Genomic DNA, 23809 nt, shown 5'->3' with positions numbered 1-23809 from the left:
TTGTCAATTTTTTAATGTATTTCTCGGCGGAATACCAGGAATGGAGAATGCAGTAAAGAAAAAAATGTTCCATATTGATGTATTTTGGATGTCAGAAGAGGTGAAGCTGACAAAGGAGAGGATTGATGGAGAAACCTCCGCAGACATATAAGGAATGAGAGGACAGAAAATACCAATTAAATGGCTGACTTTGCTTATAACGTCTTATTCTTAAAGGGATTCATCAGGACAAGCATGAGCTCTCCACCCCCACTGATCAAATAATATCTGCACGGAGCAAAAACAGCATGTATCTGTACACTGATTAGTGTCCGCTCCCAGGATCTGTTAATGAACTTGGATTCAAGTGAAACAGTCTAGGTGCAGCTGGCCTTTAACTTTCTTACATGGCCCCGATGGTCTCTTCCCTCATATGTTTCTTTCCATACCTGTGTGTTAATGAAAACTGCCTATTTAGAAAACCGCTACTAACTTTTGTGATAATCCAAACTTCCTACTCCCATCTCCAAGACTCTTCACGTGCTGCACCGATTATCTTGAATGCGCTACCCCATACAATTATGCTAATTCAAATCCTCAGTTTTAAGCACATCTCTCTAGGCAGGTCTATTACATTTCCTAATCTAACTCCTCCCCCATTTCCCTTCTTCATATTCAATCAGATCTTCAGTTTTGAGCTCATCTCTTAGGCTAGATCCTGGCTAGACATTGACATCTGCTATAGAAGCCATGAATAAAAGGGTCACACAAGTCAGATTGTACTACTTTTACTACTACTTATGCAACTTCCTTCTTCGCTCTTTATATTAACTTTTATTGCGGGTACTGTGCCACTTAATATTTGGCTCCCTCTTTGTGCCCTGGGGCTCGGTAGATGCTGACTATGTAATTTGGTCATTCTCTTTAGCTTCTCCTACTAAGCACCCGCTCAAAGACACCTAACCCTAATTTAATATCTTTTCCCGTCTTTTCAGTCTTCTCTATGTGATGCTGATCAGGAGAAATTTGCAGCCTGGCTTAGTGAGAAATCTGTGATCAGGGGCCGGCCCCTGGATGAGAGTAAAAGGACACAGCTGTTTGTTTTCCTGAAAGCAGTTTCTTTTTTTTCTTTTTTTTTTTTTCTTCGCCCCTCACCAAGCAGACTGAGGGGAAAGGAGTGGGGGAGGAAGGTTAAGCGCCTGGGCTACAAGTGGGAGGATTGCAGGACAAGGGGGCTTTTGACTTGGGCCCTATGTAAAGCAGCTATAAGTGGAACATGGGAGACACCTGCTGGTCACTATTCATATTACATCTCATCTCTCCTCTTTTTCAGGGTGCCAGAGGCCCTGATGGACCAACGGGAGGATCTGGGCTACCAGGTACCAAGGTAAGTGCCCTTTCAGGTGCTACCTATTCCATAATACGCATCGGCGCTGCTGATTGGGGAATCCAATATATACAGATAATGTGTGCAGCTTTTGTCATATACATTTAATTTTTTGTTTTGCGCCTCTGGTCCTATTTAAGATGTGCATCTTTGACTGTTATACTGCACCTCCCAACATGACAGCCAGCTGACTGGTGAAGATGGTGAGAGGTGTAGTACTCTATGCCAACTACACAGATTATACCACCATGATGAGTCTCGTAACTAATATTCAAGCTCGCTATTTAGAACAAGGACCTGTTCACAGGACTGCAGATCTCTGCCAGTAGAAATAGGGCTGAATGTTTATTTCAGTCGCCTTTTTAAAAACAAAAAAAAATGAAATAAAGAAAGCTTTTCCATTTATGGGACCGAGCCGCCGGCTAAGACTTTACGTGGGATAAACACTCAGCTGGCAGATACGAGGTGACTGTGTGCTTTTTCTGGCCGTGCCACGAGCAGAAGTCGGGACGTGACAGTAATATTATGTTTTGATTACGTTGCATAATTCATCCCTGGCCTCCAAGCGTCTACTGAAGATCAGAATGAGCTGACTTGGATATACATCTGATTACTGAGCCATACATCGGGATGTTTGTGCACACAGCACGGAGACTCCTTCTCCTGTCGCTTCCCTGCTTTACTATTCAATCAGGTCTGCAACGGAAATTCACAATGCCATATGTTTGACATCTCCTGTGCATGTCTGGTGGTAAGACAGAAGTCGCTTCAGGTTTTACACCCCTGATTATAATGCTTCCACAAATCAACTCCGCTGTCAGATTAGTCCTCATCTGTTCAGATTACCTAGGAATTTAAGGTGACGAGGGCACACATTACCAAAGTGGCCACCATTGCAGCTGATCAGGACCCATGGAGAGGAGTATGAATAATGTACGTAGCAAAATAGTAAGGCTGAAAAAAACTTAAATCCATCCGTGAGGCAAAAGCCAATTGTTCCCATATTTTAAAGGCTTGCTTTATGAACACATGCCCTAATTGGATATGTAGATGTCAGAGTGTTTCAGGACCCCTTACTATGATCCAGAATGGAGAGTCACTCTGTTGGAGAAGTTTCTTTTCTGGCGGACTCGAGTAGTCCTTATATTACAAGGACGGACATTTACAGTGGGTACGGAAGGTATTCAGACCCCTTTACATTTTTCACTCTTTGTTTCATTGCAGCCATTTGGTAAATTCAAAAAAGTTCTTTTTTTTTTTCATTAATGTACTCTCTGCACCTCATCTTGACTGAAAAAAAACAGAAATGTAGAAATTTTTGCAAATTTATTAAAAAAGAAAAACTGAAATATCACATGGTCATAAGTATTCAGACCCTTTGCTAGGACACTCATATTTAAGTCACATGCTGTCCATTTCCTCGTGATCCTCCTTGAGATGGTTCTGCTCCTTCATTGGAGTCCAGCTGTGTTTAATTAAACTGATAGGACTTGATTTGTAAAGGCACACACCTGTCTACATAAGACCACACAGTGCATGTCAGACCAAATGAGAATCATGAGGTCAAAGGAACTGGCCAAAGAGCTCAGATACAGAATTGTGGCAAGACACAGATCTGGCCAAGGTTACAAAAGAATTTCTGCAGTACTCAATGTTCCTAAGAGCACAGTGGCCTCCATAATCCTTAAATGGGAGAAGTTTGGGACCACCAGAAGTCTTCCTAGACCTGGCCGTCCAGCCAAACTGAGCAATCGTGGGAGATGAGCCTTGGTGAGAGAGATAAAGAAGAACCCCAAGATCACTGTGGCTGAGCTCCACAGATGCAGTAGGGAGATGGGAGAAAGTTCCACAAAGTCAACTATTACTGCAGACCTCGACCAGTCGGGCCTTTATGGCAGAGTGGACCGATCGAAGCCTCTAATCAGTGCCAGACATATTAAAGCCCACATAGAGTTTGCTAAAAAAAACACATGAAGGACTTGGAGACTATGAGAAATAAGATTCTCTGGTCTGATGAGACGAACTTAGAACTTTTTGGTGATAATTCTAAGCGGTATGTGTGGAGAAAACCAGGCACTGCTCATGACCGGCCCAATACAATCCCAACAGTGAAACATGTTATGGGGGTGTTTTTCAGCTGCAGTGAGAAGATCACTCATTGCAATTGAAGGAAACATGAATGCGACCAAGTACAGAGATATCCTGGATGAAAACCTCTTCCAGAGTACTCTGGACCTTAGACTTGGCCAAAGGGTCACCTTCCAACAAGACAATGACCCTAAGCACACAGCTGAAATAACAAAGGAGTGGCTTCAGAACAACTCTGTGACCATTCTTGACTGGCCCAGCCAGAGCCCTGACCTAAACCCAATTGAGCATCTCTGGAGAGACCTGAAAATGGCTGTCCACCAACGTTCACCATCCAACCTGACAGAACTGGAGAGGATCTGCAAGGAAGAATGGCAGAGGATCCCCAAATCCAGGTGTGAAAAACTTGTTGCATCATTTCCAAGAAGACCCATGGCTGTACTAGCTCAAAAGGGAGCATCTACTCAATACTGAGCAAAGGGTCTGAATACTTATGACCATGTGATATTTCAGTTTTTCTTTTTTAACAAATTTGCAAAAATTTCTACATTTCTGTTTTTTTCAGTCAAGATGGGGTGCAGTGTGTACATTAATGAGAAAAAATGAACTTTTTTGAATTTACCAAATGGCTGCAATGAAACATAGCGAAAAATTTAAAGGGGTCTGAATACTTTCTATACCCACTGTAAGTAAATGCCCGTCATGTGATATCGTACACCTGGCTGGCCATAGCTTCCGCCCTTAAATTCGGATGTTTGCCAGGGGTGCCTGGAGCGGGATTAGCTGATCACCCCGCAGCTGCATCATCTTGTCTGTGATGGGAAAAAAACCCTTAAGGAATTCCAGATATGGAAATCAGAATAGATTCCTGCATTAACTGCAGAAATCTATTAACCATAACTTGCCTCTTACAGACACACAGAGGATTTGTCCGCCCTTCTGAAATCTGTTTTCCAGTATAACTAACTATTGTGGTGCATCTTTTCATACAATTCAGCATTGTGCATTTCCTCCTTAAAATATGGGATGAACTTGGTATTACAATTCCTCTTGTCATTATATCATGTCGTTATCCTGTCAGCATTAATGAGACAATGGCACCTGTGTAGGGCACGTCCACAATTGTGAAATCAATCAGCGCTCATTTACTGTCCCGTTCACAGGGACCGATGAAATCGCCATTCTGTATAATGTTTTCAGCAGCTCATCCCCCATTTATAGCTGCCTACAATAATAATTTATTTCCTGGCATAAGTGATCTGATCACCCTACAAGCACTCTTCTTGCTCATTTGCCAGTTGATCACAGGCTGTTCGTAGAAGCAATAGTTTGCAAATCTTATGTTAAGGTCGTTTACACGGTGCTATAATTGCTATTCATTTCAGTATTACGGGTAACTGGACACCTAACATAACTTTTCAGTGTAAGGACCCTGCCACACAGATTTCTGTATCTGGATATTGACGATTAGGCTCCCCATTTACATTGTCGGCCTGATTTTCTTCCCTACCCCATCAAGAGAGAATAGGGAGTGTCCAGTGATTGAACTTGCCAAATTTCCATAACACCACTAAGCGCCAAGACGTAGAACATGCATAGCAATACCTGCGGGTCCATAGTACAGGCCTATAGGCACTACAAGTACTGCTATATTGCTCTGTGAGGATTTCTTTGCTGCAGTATTCAAATTGATCATGACATAAACTTAACTTGCTTTCACCTGGCAACCTATTGCCTACCCACAGGATAGGTGATAACTTACTGATCAATGGGGTCCAACTGCTTGGACCCGCACCGATCTGTAGAATTGGAAATTTTTATCCCTTGCTGCAAACTAGAACCAAGGTGCCCAATCACCGTTCCATTTATTCTCAATGGGACTGCTGGAATAGGCTAAGCACAGCACCCGGCAGCCACTTAGAGAATGAACTGAGCAGCGGTCAAGCATGTGCATTACCTCTCCATTCCAATGTGAATAATAGTGCTCCATTCTGCAGATCGGGCCAGGTCCCAGCAGTTGGACCCCCAGCGACCAATAATTTATCAGTCTCCTATAAATGTCATTTTTTTCTTCTGTTTGTTCAGTTTGTAATAGACTTTCACAGTTTAAAAAAAAAAAAAAAAGAATTCACCAATCCTAACCCCACAGTGCTCCTAACACTGTATAATGCTGCCAATACCCGCAACACTCTATACCCCACAGTACCTCTGACACGATACCACCACTGTGTGCCCAACACCTCATAAAACCCACTAAGTCTGTCCAATACGGTTTAATATAACTTGCATCAACTCAACACCTTATGAAGCCCCTAAAGTGCCCCCCACACACAGTATAATGACCTCCCACACTCAGTATTATGCCTCCACATTTCCCTCCCGCACTCAGTATTATGCCTCAGAGTCCCCCCCACAAACACACACACAGTTTGATGCTCACGCAGATCTCCCAAAACAGTATGATGCCCCACTACCCCCTCACACAATTTCAAGGACCACACAACCCCTCCCTCCACTCACCCCTCCGCACACACACTCAGTATGAAGCCCCACAGAAATTTCAGTCTAACAACTGATTAAACCCTTATTATTAAAATACAAATACATACATTAAAATATACATTATAAGTTGCAAAGTTAGAAGAAAATTAAAAATGTGTATATATAGTGACTTGCAAAAGTATTCACACACCCTCCCCACTCCATTCCCCTTTGCTAACTCTCAACCTGGAATTTCATTTTTTTTTTTTTTTTTTTTTTTTTTTTTAGGGTTTGCAGGTTTGCATCAGTTCATGTAAAGAACATGCCTACAACTGATCATTTGGTTTCCTTTTCGTTGTGAAGCGGACAACAAATAGGACAAAAGTGATGAAAACTTCAGTCTGCATATCTGTTCACCCCCCTAAAGTCAGTACTTTGTAGAGCCTTCTTTTGCTGCAATTACAGCAGCACGTCTCTTTGGATGAGTCTCTATGAGCTTTTCACATCTTGCCACTGTGATTTTTGCCCATTCCTCAAGGCAAAACTCCTCTAGTTCCTCCAACTAAGATAGTTTCCTATGGTAAACAGCAATCTTTAAGTCTGACCATAGATTCTCAATTGGATTAAGGTCTGGGTTTTGACTAGGCCACTCCAAAACATTTACACTTTTCCCTTTAAATTACTCAAGTGTTGCTTTAGCAACATTGTCTTGTTGGAAGCTGTACCTCTGTCCCGGTCTCAAATCACTGACAGACTGAAACAGGTTTTGCTCAAGAATATCCCTGTATTTCGCACCATCCATCTTCTCCCTTGACTTGGACCATATTCCTGCTGCCGAAAAGATCCCCACAGCATGATGCTGCCATCAACATGTTTCACTGTGAGGATGGTGTTCTTCTGGTGATGAACTGTGTTGGTTTGGCGCCAGACATAGCTTGGTGGCCAAAAAGTTAAATTTTGGTATCATCTGACTACAGCAACTTCCTCAATACATTTCGGGAGTCATACATGTCTTTTTGTAACTCAAAATGAGCCTTATAATTTTTGTGTTTAAGTAAAGCTTTTTTTCCCTTCACCCATGACAGCACACCTGAGAGAGGGATCCGCCCAGCCAGGATAGTAAACCTACTGACATAAAAGGGCATTACCTCTCCCTTTCTTCAGTTGGGTTTCCTGTCCTGACGGGGACCCTCGTGCTGAAAACTCAGCGGTTTGAAGAATTTTACTCATCCATGCCTATCCAGGCACTGGAAGAACAGGCAGAGCGCCTGTATGCCAGCCTTCGGGTGGTGGAAGCGCCGTCCGCAGGTCCTATGGGACCTCGACGTATGTGCGGGCATGGAGCGGCGCAGTCATGAGCCCAGTGACTAGTCTGCGGCTACCGCGCTGCTCTCCCTCCTCTGCCTGCCGCTCCATAGTGAGCCAGGCTTCCAGGGGAGTGCGCAGCTGACGTCGCACGTGAGGCACGCTGGTAATGGGTGTGCCTGCGTGACATGGGGTGTGCGCCAGAGCCAAGATGGCAGCACCCATAGCGAAAATGCCTGCTGGGGCGCGTGAATACTTGACACGTCTCGACAGGGCGGCTGGAGGGGGAAGGGGCATGGATTGGTCACCGGAGGAGGTGAGAAGCAAAGTGGATCCCTCTTATAAGGAGGGATGTCCACAGAAGAGGCACTCAAGTCCGAAGCTCCGCATTATGGAGGATCACAGTGGACAGCAGCAGCTGCTCTTACAGCAGCAGGAGCATTCACCAGTGTCTATGCCTGGTCACCAGCTTGGGTGTACTAAGAGGAGCAGCTGCTCGAGTGCCAGGAATGGCAGTCGTCCCACACAGAGATCGCGGGACTCCACGGTATCCAGGAGGAGACATTGTTCGTACCCCTGATCAGCCTCCGAATCCGGTACCCTTGATTGACAGCAGGTGGTGAGTGATCTACGAGAATATCACTTTTCTTGTTAATAGGAGCCATTTTCTGCTTAATTACTAGGGGCCTAGGAAGGCTAGCACCAAGACAAGGAATAAGGAGTGTGCCCTTTGTAAAACCCCGCTGACAGTTCAGTGGAAAAAGGATCTCTGCGCTGACTTCATACAAAAAACAATACGGGAAGAGACCCCTGACTTCGCCACAAGCCTTAGGGCCGGCCATAATCAGGGCAGAGGTGAAAGGTTCCCTAAAGTCAGCATTGAAAAAGGGAAGTAAGAGAGCTTGAGGGCTCGTCACGGATTCAGAGGCCTCGCAATCCGGTGGGGAATATGTGCAATCCCCGTCTCCCTCCTCCCCATCCTCCTACTCCTCCTCGGACAGTGATGTAGGCGGCTGACCTTGCTTTCCGGCTGAGGACACGGATAGACTGGTTAGGGCAGTCAGGTCAACAATCGGCCTAAAGGAGTAAAAAACGCCTAAATCCTTAGAGGATGTTGTTTGCGGGCCTGGAGGAAAGAAGGAAGCGCACCTTTCCAATTAACACTGTCGTGCAATACAGGGACAACCACCAGAGGGCGAGGAAGGGAGGTAACAGGAGCACACCTCAAGCAAAGACCTGTAGAGCTGAACAAACACCGCTAGGGGGCAGTAGAGAGGTCGTACAAGCCAAGCCAGCAACAGCCAGGAACACAGTGACAAGGGGAACGCAAGAGCAAGGTCTGAAGCAAGCCAGAGGTCAAAAAGCCGGTCGGGAGCGTGGTAACAAGAGGACGAGACGAAAGCACAGCCAGAAACACGCCAAAGGTCAGAGCCAGACAGAACAATCCAAAATAGGAACGGAAGGGCAGGTCAGAAGTCAAGCCAGGTCATACACTGTGGGGAACAGTCACACAGAGAAGGTTAACCCCCACCTGACCAGGTCGGGAAGCAGAAAGCAAACCCCGACCCGGATCATGACAACACTAGGATAAAGGCGCTCATAGAGAAGGAGTGGAAGAAGTCAGAGAGGTCCGGTAGCCTGCCCTCATCTTCATTTTCCACTTTGAGGAAAAGGATTCGGAAGATTGGGATAAAATCCCTAAGATCGACTGGGCAGTAGCTAAGTCATCTAAAAAATTGTCCTTGCCCTTGGAGGACTCCGGCACGCTAAAGGGGGCTTTACACATGGCGATATCGCTAGCAATATCGCTAAAGCGTCACTGATTTTGTGGCGCAGCAGCGATATTGCTAGCTTTATCGCTACATGTGATACTTACCTCCGACCGGCTCCCCCGCTGGCTAACGCTGATCGCGCGAGAACGTCCTGGGTCGTTTCTCGCCGGCGGCTTCCTGCTGGTGCCAACGAGCGACTCATGGACGCGGGCGGAGGACGTCATCATTGCCGCGTCTGACAGGTAAGTAACGACCGCTGTTGCGTCGCTGCTGAGATCTGCCTGTTTGGCAGCTCACGAGCGAGCATTTAGCGATGCACCAGCGATCCTGACCGGGTCATATCATGGTCGGGATCGCTGGTGCATCGCTAAATGTAACGGGGCCCTTAGAGACCCATTAGATAAAAAAGCAGATGGTTCCTGAGGCACACCTGGGAAGCCGCCGCAGAGGGTCGGAAGCCGGCAATAGTAGGGACGTGTATTGCCCGCTCCCTTGTGGTCTGCCTGCAAAAGATGGAGAAACAGCTGAAGAGTAAGGTTCCAAGAGATGAAATCTTGGCCAGTATGACTCTGTTGCATGGAGCAGCGGCTTTCCTAGCAGATTCATCAGCAGACTCTGTGAGATTGGCAGCTAGGGTGGCAAGCCTATCCAATGCGGCTAGACGGGCCTTGTGGCTAGAAGGGTGTTTGGGAGACCTGCCTTCGAAAAATAGACTCTGCTCCATCCCAGGTGACGGACAGTTTCTCTTTAGTCAGGAACTAGAGGACATCTTAGAGAAGGCAGGGGATAAGAAAGGGTTTCCCTGTTTCCCGGGGGAGGCTAGGAAGCCTTTTCGGAGGAGAAAATTTAATAGGGGTCGTCCCACCGGGAGAAGGAAAGAGCTGGGACTTCAAAGACAGTTAGGGGCCTGGATATATGTTCAGAGGACCCTCTACATCATCAGAAAAGCCCCCCCCAATGACGTCAGGTCAGAGGTAGGGAGGAGACTCTCTTCCTCCCTGCCTGGGTGAACATCTGCCCCAGTCGCTGGATCCTAAGTGTCATCAAGGACGGTCTAATGATAGACTTCTTCCATCCACCCCGGCAGACATTTATGTCAACACCCCACAGGAAATCACCAGGAGATTTTGGGACTGGAGCAAGAGCGGGTTCTGTGCAAAGTCCTCTTAGCACATCCCAATCCATTGGGGCCATCAAAAGTTCCTAAGGGTGGCTCTGTATGTCCAGGGACAGGGACAGGTCAGGCACTATCAGTATGCAGCCCTCCCGTTCGGTCTGTCAGTGGCCCCAAAGGTGTTTACCAAGGTAATGTCGGAAGTGATGGCCTACCTTCGTTCTCGGGGCTTTATCATCCCGTACCTGGACGACTTCCTTATAGTCGGGAGGTCAGAAGATCACTGTATAGAACAAGTGAGGGAAGTGACGGTGGCCCTAAAGGAGCTAGGCTGGGTGATAAATACTCTCAAGTCAAAGCAAAGACTGGAAAAGATGCAATCCTTCCTGAGGTTGGCTCTGGACTCCAAGCGCCAGGTCTGTCTCCTACCAGAGAACAAGATAGTGCCAGTACCATTATTTTGACTATCAGCAAGGCAGCAGCCTATAATGATATTAAGGAAGGTGATGTCCTTGCTAGGATGGCGAACATCCTGTATACCGGCAGTAAGACGGGCACAGTTTCACCTAAAGGCCCCGTTACACTCAACGATGCACCAGCGATCCCCACAACGATACGACCTTGTCAGGATCGCTGGTGCATCGCTACATGATCACTGGTGAGCTGCCAAACAGGCAGCTTCACCAGCGATCAGCACCAGCGAGGACGCTGGTTTCTAAGGTACACATCGGGTTACTAAGTGATGCGCGTCACTTAGTAACCCGATGTGTACCTTAGAAACCTGCTCCCAGCGCCTGCTTAGAGCGCTGGGAGCCTCGCTGACCGTTGGCTCCCGCTGCCACACGCAGCGATGCGCGCTGGCCAGAGGGAGAGCAACGATCAAAAAACGGCCGTGCACGATCAGCGATACCCGGCAGGGGGGCCGGTCGCTGATCCCCGTCACACACACAGCGATCTCGCTGGTGAGATCACTGTGGCATCACAAAATCAGCGATCTCGCTAGCGAGATTGCTGTGTGTGACGGGGCCTTAAGGCAGCTACAGTGGGAGGTCCTGATGACACAGAGGTCTTTAAAAGGGCATTTAGAGGGAAAAGTACATTTTTCCTTAGCTGTAAGAGACTCCCTTGCCTGATGGACAATAAGAGAGCATTTGGCATCAGGGGTCCAGTGGTTGAGGCCGGTGGAGGATGTTAATACGACAGTCGCAAGCGGTACTAGATGGGGAGCACATCTGAGGTCCTACTCAGTGCAGAGAACCTGGTCTCCTCTAGAAAGAGATGAGGGTTCAAACTTAAAGGGGTTGTGGAAAGAGCCTTAGGACACTTTCTCCCCTTCCTCCGGGGTCGCCATGCCCTGGTCATGTCAGACAATCGCACAGTGGTAGCTTATATCAACCACCAGGGGTAATGAAGTCCCATACCCTTATGGGGGCAGCAAACATCTTGCTCCAGGTAGCAGAACAACACTTGCCCTCTCTTACGGCACGTCACATAAGGGGTATAGAAAATACGAAAGCGGACTTCCTGAGTCGCAAGAAACTAAGACAGGGAGAATGGTCTCTAAATCCTGAAGTTTTCCAGCAAATAGCGCAGGCATGGGGCATGCCGGAGATAGATCTGTTTGCCAGTTTACACAACAGGAAAGTGAGGAACTTTTGCTTGTTAAAGCTAAGGGAAAATCCATTTGCGGTAAATGCCCTTCAGACACCTTGGAAATTCAGTATGGCCTACGTGTTTTCCCCGATAGCGATGATTCCAGCGGTCATGAGAAAGATCAGAGAGGATCAGGCGAGAGTACCGTATTTTTCGGACTATAAGACGCACCCCAAATTTTCAGAAGGAAAATAGGGGAAAAAATAATGTGTCAAGTGGTGGTCCATCTTACAGTCTGAATTCATCTTACTAGCTAGTGGATTGGCACAGGTGGAGGAGTGATCACAGGGGTTGTTCAGTGGTCCAGGCTGGTGTGGTGGCCTCCAGTAAATCCTATCCCAGGCTGGTGCGGCGGTGGTGCTCTGGGGTTCCCAGTGGTTCCGCCGGTATTTTGCGACAGGTTCGGCCTTGGTGCAGTGGGGCTTCACCGGCATTTTGCGACAGGTGTGGCACAGTGGTGCAGATCCTCTGTGATGCTCTGAGTATGCATGTGGGGCTCCGCCGGCATTTTGTGAAAGCCCGGAGGCCCCACAGATCCATTGCTACGATGCGGTGGCCTCCCGAGAAAATGTCCGCAGGGGGCGGTGTATGCTCAGATTGAGATGTTGTCCTAAGAGCTCGTCTCACGAGATCTCAGGGCGAGATCTTGGTGCCGAGATCTTAATCTGAGCATTCGCCGCCTCGGTGGCCATTTTCCCGGAGGCCACCGCATCGCAGCAATGGATCTGCGGGAGCCTCTGGGCTTTCAGAAATTGCTGGCGGAGCCCCCCCGCACCACAGAACACGACCGCCGCCCCACAGCACTTCTACCGCACCAGTCTGGGAAGGGAGGCTACATCGCCCTGCAGCGTCGGACGTGGACCACCTCCACAGTATTTTGTAAGTATATTCTGACTAGAAGACACACACCCATTTTCCCCCAAGATATTTTGGGGGAAAAGTGTCTTACAGTCCTTCAAAATACAGTATTTCTCATTGCTCCATTTTGGCCGGGGAGACCGTGGTTCTCCCTTCTAAGGTGGATGTCTGTTACCGATCCATGTATTCTACCAGAGATCCCGGACCTGCTTACCCAGGGACCAGTATGCCACTCTCAAGTGAAGGGCTTCCATGTGGCAACATGGAATTTGAGAGGGCGTTACTGAGTCGGCAGGGATTCTCACCAGGGCTAGTCTCCACCTTGTAGAAAAGTAAGAAGCCGATTACATCAAAGAACTATGGTAGAACATGGAAGAAATTCCTGGGGTTTTTAGGGCAGCCCTTGGAGGATGCAGCTCTGGTAGGGGCCATTCTAGAATTTCTACAGTCGGGATTGCAACTGGGGTTAGCAACTAATACTCTCAAGGTACAGTTGTCGGCCTTGGGTGCCTTGTATAATTGCAACCTAGCATCCAATAGATGGGTGTCCCGGTTTATTAAATCCTGTAGTTGATCTAGACCAGTTATAGTTCTGAAAATTCCTCCATAGGACCTGAACCTAGTTTTAGAGGCGCTAACTAGGGGACCATTGAAGCCCTTACAGGAGTTATCTGTGAAATTCCTCACGCCCAAAACGGTGTTGCTAGTGGCCTTAACATCAGCCCGTAGCTTATCTCCCCAAAGTAAGTCTTAAATTCCATAGTAGCCAGGAGATCACCTTACCCTCGCTCTGCGATATCCCTAAAAATCCAGGGGAGGAAAAATTCCATACTTTAGACGTGAGGAGGTCCATCTTAGAGTACATGTCCATGACTAGTCAATGGAGGAAAGATCAGTCCCTTGTCATAGCCTTCCAGGGTAGCAGAAAGGGTTATGGGGTATCTAAAGGTACCCTTGCCAGATGGATCAGGGAGCCCATTAGCTTATCCTACTGTGCGAGTGGCGCTCAGGTTCCTGAAGGCATCAAGGCACACTCCACCAGAGCCATGGCCAATTCCTGGGCAGAAAAGGCGGAGGTATCGATTGATCAGATCTGTAAGGCCGCTACCTTGGCCTCACCATCTACTTTCTTTTAAGCACTACAGACTGAATCTGTCTTCCTCGGCAAACCTAACCTTTGGTAGAAGGGTGCTGCAAGTGGTAGTCCCTCCCTAAGTTGTTTTCATTTCTCCAAAAATCATTCAGGTGTGTTGTCATGGGTGAAGGGAAAACACAAAGGTTACTTACCGGTATCCGTTTTTTCCAGAACCCATGACAGCACCCATATATTCCCCCCCTTCTCACCTCTTGGGTGTGCACTATAGTTTGGGTGTCTTTTGTTGATATAATGTGGTGTTGGTTTTCCGTGTAAACTAACCGGAGGGCCTCTCATGCTCTATATCCCAACTGAAGCAAGGGAGAGGTACCACCCTTTTATTTCAGTAGGTTTCCTATCCGTGCTGGGCAGATCCCTCTCTAAGGTGTGCTCTCATGGGTTCCAGAAAAACTGGCTACTGGTAAGTAGCCTTGGTGTTTTCTGCCCACTCTTCCATAAAGGCCACCTATATGCAGTGTGTGGCTTATTGTGGTCGTATGGACAGATACTCCAGACTTTGCTTGGGAATGTTGCAGCTCCTTCAGGGTTACCTTTGGTCTCTTTGCTTCCTCTCTGATTAATGCCCCCCTTGCCCAGGATGAGAGTTTTGGTGAGCGCCCTCTCTTGGCAGATTTGTTGTGGTACCATGTTCTTTCCATTTGATGATAATAGATTTGATGGTGCCCCGGGATCATCAGAGATTGGGATATTTTTTTATAGCCTAACCCTGATTGGTACTTTCAACAACTTTGTCCCTGGCTTGTTTGGACATCTCCTTGGTCTTCATGGTATTTGGTTAGTGGTGCCTCTTGTTAATGGTGTTGCAGCCTCTGTGGCCTTTCAGAAAAGATAATGTGTATATAAGTGACGATCTGTCACTAAGTATGTGACTTATGAAGGGAATTGATTGCACAAAAATTTTGTAGGGGCTTCATGTCAAAAGGGGTGAATACATATGCCCCTTGCCAATTTGTAGTTATTTGATCCCATATATTTAATTTATGCCTATACAAGCCCTGGCAAAAATTATGGATCACCGGCCTTGGAGGATGTTCATTCAGTTGTTTAATTTTGTAGAAAAGAAGCAGATCACAGACATGGCACAAAACTAAAGTTAATTCAAATGGCGACTTTCTGGCTTTAAGAAGTACTAAAAGAAATCAAGAACAGAAAATGTGGTAGTCAGTAATGGTTACTTTTTTAAACCAAACATAGGGAAAAAATTATGGAATCACTCAATTCTGAGGAAAAAATTATGGAATCATGAAAAACAAACCAACAAAAAAACACTCCAATACATCACTAGTATATTGTTGCACCACCTCTGGCTTTTATAACAGCTTGCAGTCTCTGAGGCATGGACTTAATGAGTGTCAAACAGTACTCTTCATCAATCTGACTCCAACTTTCTCTGATTGCTGTTGCCAGATCAGCTTTGCAGGTTGGAGCCTTGTCATGGACCATTTTCTTCAACTTCCACCAAAGATTTTCAATTGGATTGAGATCCGGACTATTTGCAGGCCATGACATTGACCTTATGTGTCTTTTTTTTAGGAATATTTTCACAGTTTTTGCTCTATGGCAGGATGCATTATCATCTTGAAAAATGATTTCATTATCCCCAAACATCCTTTCAATTAATGGGATAAGAAAAGTGTCCAAAATATCAACATAAACTTGTGTATTTATTGAAGATGCAATGACAGCCATCTCCCCAGTGCCTTTACCTGACATGCAGCCCCATATCATCAATGACTGTGGAAATTTGTATGATCTCTTCAGGCAGTTATCTTTATAAATCTCATTGGAGCGGCACCAAACAAAAGTTCCAGCATCATCACCTTGCCCAATGCATATCCACGATTCATCTATGAATATGACTTTCATCCAGTCATCCACAGTCCACGATTGCTTTTCCTTAGCCCATTGTAACATTGTTTTTTTCTGTTTAGGTGTTAATGATGGCTTTCGTTTAGCTTTTCTGTCTGTAAATCTCATTTCCTTTATGCGGTTTCTTACAGTTCAGTCACAGACATTGACTCCAGTTTTCTCCCTTTCATTCTTCATTTGTTTTGTTGTGCATTTCCTGTTTTGGAGACATCTATAATATAATGGGCTAAGCGTCACTCTGTCTGAAGCCTCTATAGACTGCGCAAGCACGACGCGCCTGCGCAGTCTGGACCCAGAGTGACGCATCCCCCACAGAGTGACACAGACCCCCAGGAGATCGCGGCAATGTGTAAGCACTGAACGCATACCGCGATCTCAGCAACACCTTACCGAACCCGGTGTTGCTGTTGCCGGCGGGGTCTTGCGTCTTCAGGTGTCTGGAGTGGGCGTGTTGTAGCGCTGGAATCAGCGCCTGCACAGTCCGCGCTTACCGCCGCCATCTTGTTGAACACACACTGCAGTGTGTCTTCAAGAACATGGCGGCGGAAAGCCAGGACTGCGCAGGCACCGAGTCCGGCACCACAACACGCCCAGACAGGACAGTGCTGGACATAGGGAAGAAAGGTGAGTATAAATGTTTTGTTTTTTTTAATGTGTGCAGTTTAATAGGGGTGAGGGGGACCATTCATATCAGTTTTGAGGGGTGAGGGGACCATGTATACCACAAAAAGGGGTGAGGGGACCATGCATACCATGAAAGGGGGGTGAGGGGACCATGCATATCAGGATTGGGGGGTGAGGGCACCATGCATACAAGGATAGGGGGGGTGAGGGGACCATGCATACTAGGATTGGGGGTGAGGGGACCATGCATACCACAAAAGGGGGTGAGGGGACCATGCATACCAGGATAGGGGGGTGAGGGGACCATGCATACCACAAAAGGGGGTGAGGGGACCATGCATACCAGGATAGGGGGATGAGGGGACCATGCATACCAGGATAGGGGGGTGAGAGGACCATGCATACCAGGATAGGGGGGTGAGAGGACCATGCATACCAGGATTGGAAGGTGACAGGACCATGCATACCAGGATTGGGGGGTGAGGGGACCATGCATACCAGGATTGGGTGGTGAGGGGACCATGCATACCAGGATAGGGGGTTGAGGGGGCCATGCATACCAGGATAGGGGGTTGAGGGGGCCATGCATACCAGGATTGGGGGGTGAGAGGACCATGCATACCAGGATTGGGGGGTGAGAGGACCATGCATACCAGGATTGGGGGGTGAGAGGACCATGCATACCAGGATAAGTGGGTGAAGGGACCATGCATACCAGAATTGGGGAGTGAGGGCACCATGCATACCAGGATAGGGGGGTGAGGGGACCATGCATACCAGGATAGGGGGGTGAGAGGACCATGCATACCAGGATTGGGGGGTGAGAGGACCATGCATACCAGGATTGAGGGGTTGAGAGGACCATGCATACCAGGATTGGGGGGTGAGGGCACTATGCATATCGCGATAGGGGTGAGGGGGTGCCATGCATACCAGGATTGGGGGGTGAGGGAGCCATGAATACCAGTATATGGATTAGGGGGTACCATGCATACCAGGATTTGGGGGGTAAGGGTACAATACATACCAGTATAGGGATGAGGGGTGCAGCACATACCAGGATGGGAGCCCATATAGCAATAAAAATGCCCGCCACCCGGGCGTAGAACGGGTTCATAGCTAGTATTGCTTTAAGTTTCTGGTCTTGACGCTTTGATGTCTTCCTTGGTCTACCAGTATGTTTGCCTTTAACAACCTTCCCATGTTGTTTGTATTTGGTCTAGATTTTAGGCACAGCTGACTGTGAACAACCAACATCTTTTGCAACACTGCGTGATGATTTACCCTCTTTTAAGAGTTTGATAAGCTTCTTCTTTGTTTCAATTGACATCTCTCGTGTTGGAGCCATGATTCATGTTAGTCCACTTGGTGCAACAACTCTCCAAGGTGTGCTCATTCCTTTTTAGATGCAGACTAACAAGCAGATCTAATTTGATGCAGGTGTTAGTTTTGGGAATGAAAATTTACAGGGTGATTCCATAATTTTTTCCTCAGAATTGAGTGTTTCCATAATTTTTTCCCTATGTTTGGTTTGAAAAAGTAACCATTACTGACTACCACACTTTTTGTTCTTGTTTTCTTTTAGTGTTTCTTAAAGCCAGAAATTTGCCATTTTGAATTGACTTTAGTTTTGTGCCATGTCTGTGATCTGCTTCTTTTCTACAAAATTAAACAACTGAATGAACATCCTCCAAGGCCGGTGATTACGTAATTTTTGCCAGGGGTTGTATTTTTCTCACTTCACCAACTTAGACTATTTAGTGCTGATGCATCACACAAATCTGATTACAAAAATATTAACGGTTTGCCACTGTAGATGCCTCCACTCTCATATTGAATTTCAAAATATAGGTGCCCAACTCTGTCATTAAAAGAAATGTCAACCCATCTATCTTATATGTTGGCTTATTGGGTGCCAGTCTGTTTCTAAACCCAGCTCCCATTATTCCTTGCCTTCTGTCTGAAATCTCGCCAGGTGGCACCTGGAATCGTGATCATTAGGCTTTGATGCTTTTTTTGGAGGCTGTTCCTGTAACACAGCAGTTAGTGTAGTAATAGGGTCACTGACCCCCCTCATTCCCTCCAAATGGTTAGGATTTCTCTTAAATCAAAGAAACATTAAATGTGTTTTACAGTGAAGATGTTTCGTGTTTCTCCTTCGCTCCCTGAATGAATTGGGAATTGTAGAAGAGTTCTGCCCTGTGACCCAACACTGCTACTGACCAGCCCAGAATGCCTTCGGTGAATGGCACCTGCTAGATGAAAGCTGTGCGGTCTAGATGGATGTGGTTGATTTGTAAGTACAGGCAGTAGTCAGACATGATAAGGGTACAAGTACAGCACCTTTTCCCACGTGCGGCTGTAAATTTAACATTCCAACCCCGGTGGGATGTTGCAGAATTGCATTATCCGTGACAGAGCAGATCTTGCGTACCCTTGTTTGGGAGGGGCCTTGTGTACAGAGGATGCGGCGAGGGTCTCCCTTCTTCCTGTTCCCACAGAGGTGTTGTTCTCTGTCATTGAATCGCTAAGCTGTCTGCAGACAGTCTGTATGACACCATGATGCCTCCAGGCAGATGCAGTAATGCTGGGGACAAGCCCTTTATCCACTGTAATAATCGCCCCCAGAACACACGCTGACCGCTGCTCCACCTATTTACCCTACAGTATCATGAAGCAGAGTCCGCTTATATTGTTGACTAGTTCACACTAAGGACTCTTCAGATTTCACTGATCCCCTACAGCTCTTGTTTAGATTCATGATCGGTCCCTGCAAGTCACTACTTTGTGGTCTCATCTCGACACTTTGGAATTACCCAAACAGAGCCAATAATTAGTGCCTTCAAGAGATTAATGAAGGAGACTATTAATGTTTATTAAACAATCTGAGCCCTTTTAATAAAAATAATTTTAGCCATTGAGAAACATCTTTTAAAGAGGTAGTTCAGAACTCATGGATTTTTTTCTCCTCTGCTGCTAAGTGGAAATGAAGATCCAAAGCCAGGAGCTGTATTAATGTTTTTTTTAATTATGCGGTTATATCCTGGGGAGGAAGTGTGTATACTTCAAAACGCGTCAATTAAAAAACACATTACAGCTACTGGCTTTGGATCTGCATTTCCAATTATCAGCAGCTCAGATTTCTACATGCGTGGTTATGGTCGGATGACCTGTGGACTTGCAGTAGCTAGATATTCATGCTCCTTCATTGTTGATTGATTCACATCCTTACCAGGTTAGTATCACCTAATATACACAACGTATTATATTTATACACGCAGCGTAATTCCAGTCCATCACACTTCTGTGAAAGTAGCCTGTCCAGTTATGAAGGAACACCAATTGTGAATCAATTTCTCCTGCTGTTGTGCAATAGGGACATACAACAGGTAGAAATGATAGGCAGTTAGCCACACAACCCCTATATACTGATGATTCTGCAGGGGGTGACCACAGACCATTTCTCTGTTCTCTTCCTTCTTGACTGTTTTTTTGGTCACTTTTGCATTTTGTCATTGCTCTCACAACTAGAGGTACTGTACAGTAGCATTAGGCGATATCTACAAACCACAGAAGTTGCTCAGGTAGTGCAGCTCATTTAAGATGGCACATCAATGCGAACTGGGGCAAGAAGAGTAGCTGTGTCTGTCAGCACACTGTCCAGAGCATGGAGCAGCTACCAGTAGACAGACCAGTACACCAGGAGACGTGGAGGGGACCATAGGAGGGCAACAACTCAGCAGCAGGCTCACTACTTCCTACTTTGCGCAAGGAGGAGCAGTACCAAAGACTTGCAAAATGATTTCCAGCAGGCCACTGACATCCATGTGTCTGCTCAACCTGTCAGAAACTGACTCCATGAGGGTGGTATGAGGGCGTCCACAAGTGGGTATTGTGCTTACAGCCCAACACCCTTGCACAGCGATTGGCATTTGACAGAGAATACCAAGATTGGCAGATTCGGCATTAGCGGCCTGCACTCTTCACGAATGAGAGCATGTTCACGCCAAACACATGTGACAGAGTCTGGAGACGTCGTGGAGAATGTTTTGCTGCCTGCAACATTCTCCATTATGACTGGTTTGGCAATGGGCCAGTAATGGTGTGGGGAGGCATTTATTTGGAGGGCTGCACAGCCTTCCATGTGCTAGCCAGAGGTAACCTGACTGCCATTACCTATTGGGATGAGATCCTCAGACCTATTGTGAGACCATATACAGTCATATGTTAAAGTTTGGGCACCCCTATTAATGTTAACCTTTTTTCTTTATAACAATTTTGGTTTTTGCAACAGCTATTTCAGTTTCATATATCTAATAACTGATGGACTCAGTTATATTTCTGGTTTCAATTGAGGTTTATTGTACTAACTTAAAAGGTGCAATCTGCATTTAAACAAAATTTGACCGGTGCAAAAGTATAGGCACCTCAACATTAAAGTGACATTAATATTTCGTAGATCCTCCTTTTGCAAAAATAACAGCCTCTAGTCGCTTCCTGTAGCTTTTAATGAGTTCCTGGATCCTGGATGAAAGTATTTGTTACCATTCCTGTTTACAAAACAATTCCAGTTCAGTTAAGTTTGATGGTCGCCGAGCATGGACAGCCCACTTCAAATCATCCCACAGATGTTCAATGATATTCAGGTCTGGGCACTGGGATGGCCATTCCAGAACATTGTAATTGTTCCTCTGCATGAATGCCTGAGTAGATTTGGAGCGGTGTTTTGGATAATTGTCTTGCTGCAATATCCATCCCCCTGAGTAACTTCAACTTCGTCACTGATTCTTGCACATTATTGTCAAGAATCTGCTGATAGTGAGTTGAATCCATGCGACCCTCAACTTTAACAAGATTCCCAGTGCCGGCATTGGCCACACAGCCCCAAAGCATGATGGAACCTCCACCAAATTTTACTGTAGGTAGCAAGTGTTTTTCTTGGAATGCTGTGTTTTTTAGCATCCATGCATAACACCTTTTTGTATGACCAAACAACTCAATCTTTGTTTCATCAGTCCACAGGACCTTCTTCCAAAATGTAACTGGCTTGTCCAAATGTGCTTTTGCATACCTCAGTTGACTCTGTTTCTGGCGTGCTTGCAGAAACGGCTTCTTTCGCATCACTCTCCCATACAGCTTCTCCTTGTGCAAAGTGCACTGTATTGTTGACCGATGCACAGTGACACCATCTGCAGCAAGATGATGCTGCAGGTCTTTGGAGGTGGTCTGTGGATTGTCCTTGACTGTTCTCACCATTCTTCTTCCCTGCCTTTCTGATATTTTTCTTGGCCTGCCACTTCTGGGCTTAACAAGAACTGTACCTGTGTTCTTCCATTTCCTTACTATGTTCCTCACAGTGGAAACTGACAGGTTAAATCTCTGAGACAACTTTTTGTATCCTTCCCCTGAAAAGCTATGTTGAATAATCTTTGTTTTCAGATCATTTGAGAGTTGTTTTGAGGAGCCCATGATGCTATGAAGTTCAAAGCTCAATGAGGTTACAAAACCAATTTAGTGCTTCAGGAAGTCAGTAAAAAGTAGTTAGGAGTGTTAAAATCCAGAAAATGATAAGGGTGCCCATACTTTTGCACCGGTCAAATTTTGTTTAAATGCAGATTGCACATTTTCTGTTAGTACAATAAACCTCATTTGAATCTAGAAATATAACTGAGTCCATCAGTTATTAGATATATGAAACTGAAATAGCTGTTGCAAAAACCAAAATTGTTATAAAGAAAAAAGGTTAACATTAATAGGGGTGCCCAAACTTTAACATATGACTGTACAGGTTCAGTAGGCCCTGGGTTCCTTCTAATGCATGGCAATACTAGGCCTCATGGCTGAAGTGTTTCAGCAGTTCCTGTATGATGAATGCATTGATGCTATGGACTAGCCTGCCCGTTCCCCAGACTTGAATCCAATCAAGCGCATCTGAGACATCATGTCTTGTTCCATTCACTAACACTATGTTGTACCACAGTCCAGGAGTTGACAGATGCTATAATCCAGATCTGGGAGGAGAACCCTAAGGCCGGAATCACACTTGCGAGAAACTCGCTCGAGTCTCGCACCTCAATATCCGGCACTGCCGCCAGCACTCAGGACCGGAGTGTGCGGCTGCATAGAAATACATGCTGCCGCACACTCCGGTCCCGAGTGCTGGTGGCAGTGTCGGATATTGAGGTATGAGACTCGTGCGAGTTTCTCGCAAGTGTAATCCCAGTCTAAGGAGCACATCCGCCCACTCCACAGGAATGTGTACAGGCATTGAAAGGAGGTCATACAGACACGTAAAGGCCACACACACTACTGAGCATCATTTCCTTGTCTTGAGGCATTTCCGATGAAGTTGGATCAGCCTGTAATTTGATTTTTCACTTTGACTTTGAGAATCATTCCAAATCCAGACCTCCATGGGATATTAATTTTGATTTACATTGATTATTTTTATCAGTTTTATTGTTCTAAACGTATTCCACTATGTAATGATGTCTAAGATGTGCTATTTTAGTGTTGCCTTTATTTTTTTTAGCAATGTGTGTTAAATAAATATGTAATATCATTCAAAGAGGTGCTTTCCGCACGTCTTGTATGTCCTGTTTTAGTAATTGTTTTTACTCCCCATAATTCTAGAACATCTTTACTCATAATTCTGCACTGTGGTGTTCTTTTATTTTTCCTCCTGTAAATGTAAATATAACTTTACAGCTATTTAGATTCATTCTCTTTAATAAAAGGAAATAAAGAGGGGGGAGGCCAGCACTACCTATGGTCAGAACGCAATACATAAAGTGCATATACACATATTGATTTCTAAGGCTAGTTTCAGACTAGCGTTTGGAGGCGCAGGGCCGCCACTAAGCAACGCCCCCGGCCGCACCTCCTCCGGTCAGCTCCTCCTCTGATCGTATTATGCTGCATGCGATCAGCGTACCCTATATTTAGCGTTGGGTACGCTGGCCGTGCGCTGGGCTGATTTTGCTGGCGCTGCGCCGAGCGCACAAAAATGCAACACAGTACGGTTTTGTGCGCTCGCGCAGCGCCAAGAGTTCGCAAGCGCTGGCAAAATCAGCCCAGCGCACGGCCAGCGTACCCAACGCTAAATATAGGGTATGCTGATCTCATGCAGCGTCATGCGATCAGAGGAGGAGCTGACCGGAGGAGGAGCGACCAGGGGCGGAGCTTAGTGGCGGCCCTGCGCTGCGCCTCCGAACGCTAGTCTGAAACTAGCCTTACTGTACTTTAAAATGAGACATTTAGCAAACAATTGATCAATTCTTTGAGCCGCCACGCCAAGACATTCTCATATGGGGCAGTCCTACTCTACGTTTTTTATATACGCTGTGCCATTATGGCCTCCTAAATGTATTAAAAGCAAGACTATATTAAATGCAATCATACCTGAAGCATTTCTAAAACACTCCCATGACGCCAGAAGGGCAAGCGCAGATAAAGGCCGACCAGGTCCGGACATGGACATTTCAGATCTGGCCACCACACTGCCATACCAACAACCATAGATG

General features: G+C 46.2%; 1 protein-coding gene across 1 annotated transcript in view; it reads left to right on the top strand.

Moving 5' to 3' along the window:
- The window catches only part of COL27A1 (collagen type XXVII alpha 1 chain), a 460501-nt gene that overhangs the window by 304403 nt on the left and 132289 nt on the right, over positions 1–23809 (top strand). The window contains exon 29 of the mRNA XM_073590987.1: positions 1313–1366. Coding sequence (XP_073447088.1) covers positions 1313–1366 — 54 coding nt within the window. The remainder of the gene's footprint in view (positions 1–1312; positions 1367–23809) is intronic.

This window comes from Dendrobates tinctorius, unplaced genomic scaffold, assembly GCF_039654945.1.
Source record: "Dendrobates tinctorius isolate UK_male_01 unplaced genomic scaffold, ASM3965494v1 ptg000120l, whole genome shotgun sequence".
NCBI classification, from domain to species: domain Eukaryota; kingdom Metazoa; phylum Chordata; class Amphibia; order Anura; family Dendrobatidae; genus Dendrobates; species Dendrobates tinctorius.
The sequence above is the reverse complement of the archived record's forward strand: the minus strand, read 5'-3'. Positions and strand labels throughout refer to the sequence as shown.